Source organism: Henckelia pumila, chromosome 4 (assembly GCF_033568475.1).
Source record: "Henckelia pumila isolate YLH828 chromosome 4, ASM3356847v2, whole genome shotgun sequence".
NCBI classification, from domain to species: Eukaryota; Viridiplantae; Streptophyta; class Magnoliopsida; order Lamiales; family Gesneriaceae; genus Henckelia; species Henckelia pumila.
The window spans coordinates 94,572,103-94,574,278 of NC_133123.1; the positions used below are offsets into that span (position 1 = coordinate 94,572,103).

The 2,176-nt window shown below is 39.1% G+C and overlaps 1 protein-coding gene across 1 annotated transcript; it reads right to left on the reverse strand.

Moving 5' to 3' along the window:
- Positions 1–1,540: 1,540 nt before the first annotated feature.
- On the reverse strand, positions 1,541–2,176 carry LOC140861423 (uncharacterized). The gene has a single exon (XM_073264442.1). The coding sequence runs from the start codon at positions 2,174–2,176 to the stop codon at positions 1,541–1,543; it is 636 nt and encodes a 211-aa protein (XP_073120543.1).

The window sequence follows — 2,176 nt, forward strand, 5'->3', positions numbered from 1 at the left end:
TGCTCGATTCTTGGAATAGATCAAAATATCATCGATAAAAATAATGACAAAGTCATCCAAGTATTTCTGAAACACCCTATTCATCAATCCCATAAACACTGCAGGAGCATTTGTTAATCCAAATGGGCATGATTATACATTCATAGTGACCATACCTTGTTCTGAATGAAGTTTTAGAAATATCTTCATCTCGAACCCTCAGCTGATGATATCCATATCTCAGATCGATCTTGGAATAGATAGCTGAACCTTGCAACTGATCAAAAAAATCATCTATTATGGGTAATAGGTATTTATTCTTTACTGTTGCCTTGTTCAATTGACGATAATCAATACACAACAACATAGAACCATATTTTTTTCGTACAAAAAGTACTGGAGCGCCCAAAGGTGAAACGCTTGGCCTAATGTACCCTTTAGAAAGTAAATCTTCAAGCTGTTCTTTCAAATCCTTTAATTCAATCAGTGTCATTCTGTAAGGATCTTTATATATCGGTTGCGTATCTGGCATTAAATCTATATTGAAATCTATCTCCTGGACTGGATGCAAACCAGGAATTTCATCTAGAAATACATCAGCAAAATCTCGCACCATTGGTATATCTGTCAATGCTGGACTCGTTTTCATCACATATACTGCATAAACCAAAAATCCTTGTGCACCTCTCTGTAATAAACGGATCATAGATAACACAGATATCAACGGGATCTTGGCTATAGAACCCTTACCATAGAATTTTCATTCATCTACCATTTCTGGTCTAAATCTGACAACTTTCTGGAAACAGTCTACGGTTGCCCTGTACTTGGTTAACATGTATATGCCAATAATACAATCGAAATATGATAATTCAAGTACTATACAATCCAAATCTATCACGTTTCCATCATATTGTAGTGCACAATTTCTAATTAATCTGACAGATATAATTCCTTCACCCAAAGGTGAAGAAATAGCAACAATAGCAGGCTATGGCTCAGACGATAAAGAATGTAACATAGCAAATTTCTCAGATATGAATGTATGTGATGCACCTGTATCTATCAATACATAGTCAAGATAACCAAAAATAGAGCAGTTACCTGCTATGACATCGTCAAGTGCTGCCTGAGCCTGCTCCTCAGTAAGTGCAAACACTCATGCTTGTTGCCTCGGAGGTTCAGTCATAGTCTGGCTTCCTCCTGGTCCAGTCTGTGGTTGTGGCAGAAGTTAATGCACTGCAGATGATTTCCTATCAGATGGAGGTACGGGTCTAGAGGAACTGGTACCGATTGCTCTTTTCGTGGCACGCTGAGGGAAAACTTTGTCAAAATGACCAGTTTGATGACATATATTACAACTGTCAGACACTCCTCTGCACTGATCAGTAGCATGTCGTCCACCACACTTACTGCAATAAACTCCAGAACTCTGTTCAGGCCTATATTGTCGTGATCCACTAGAACTGGACGAACTACTGTCTGATTTCTTAAGTTGCTTCCCTTTGGGCCGGAATCGAGAATTCTTTCTGCCACTACTACTGCTTCCTCCCTCAAATTTTTAGGGTGGTTGCGGAAGCCATGGCGGATTCTGTGGCGCTGATGATGGCTGATAAGGTGGTTGTGGAATAAATGGTGCTCCTCTCTGTCTCAACAATCCAGCCTCTGCTCCATTTTCTCTGTTCGGTGCATCATCAAAGGTATTGGGTCGTCCACTGTTCACCAAAGTGAAAACATCTAGATTCAAGCCATTAATAAACTGGTCCACCATGGCTTCATCATTAGCTGCTATATGTGGGGCAAATTTCAACAGGCTAGAAAATTTGGCCACATATTCTTCGATATTTAGTTGACCCTGCTTCAGACTAGCAAATTTTGCCCCTTTGTCTTTTCTGTAAGATACTGGGAAGAAGCGTTGATAGAATGCAGTTTTAAAGACAGACCAAGTGATAGTTGTACCTCGATGTTCCAACTCTTTCTTTGTTGTAATCCACCAAATTTTGGCAACATCATGAAGTTGATGCACTACAAGTCTGATAAGATGATCATCAACATAATTAAGTGATTCAAACAACTGTTCAATATATTCTAGCCAATTCTCATAGTCAACTGAATTCTCTGTTCTTTTCAGTGTTGGCGGTTTGAATGATTGAAACCTCTTCAGTAAGGTTTCCATATGTGTAGCTGTAACATCCAT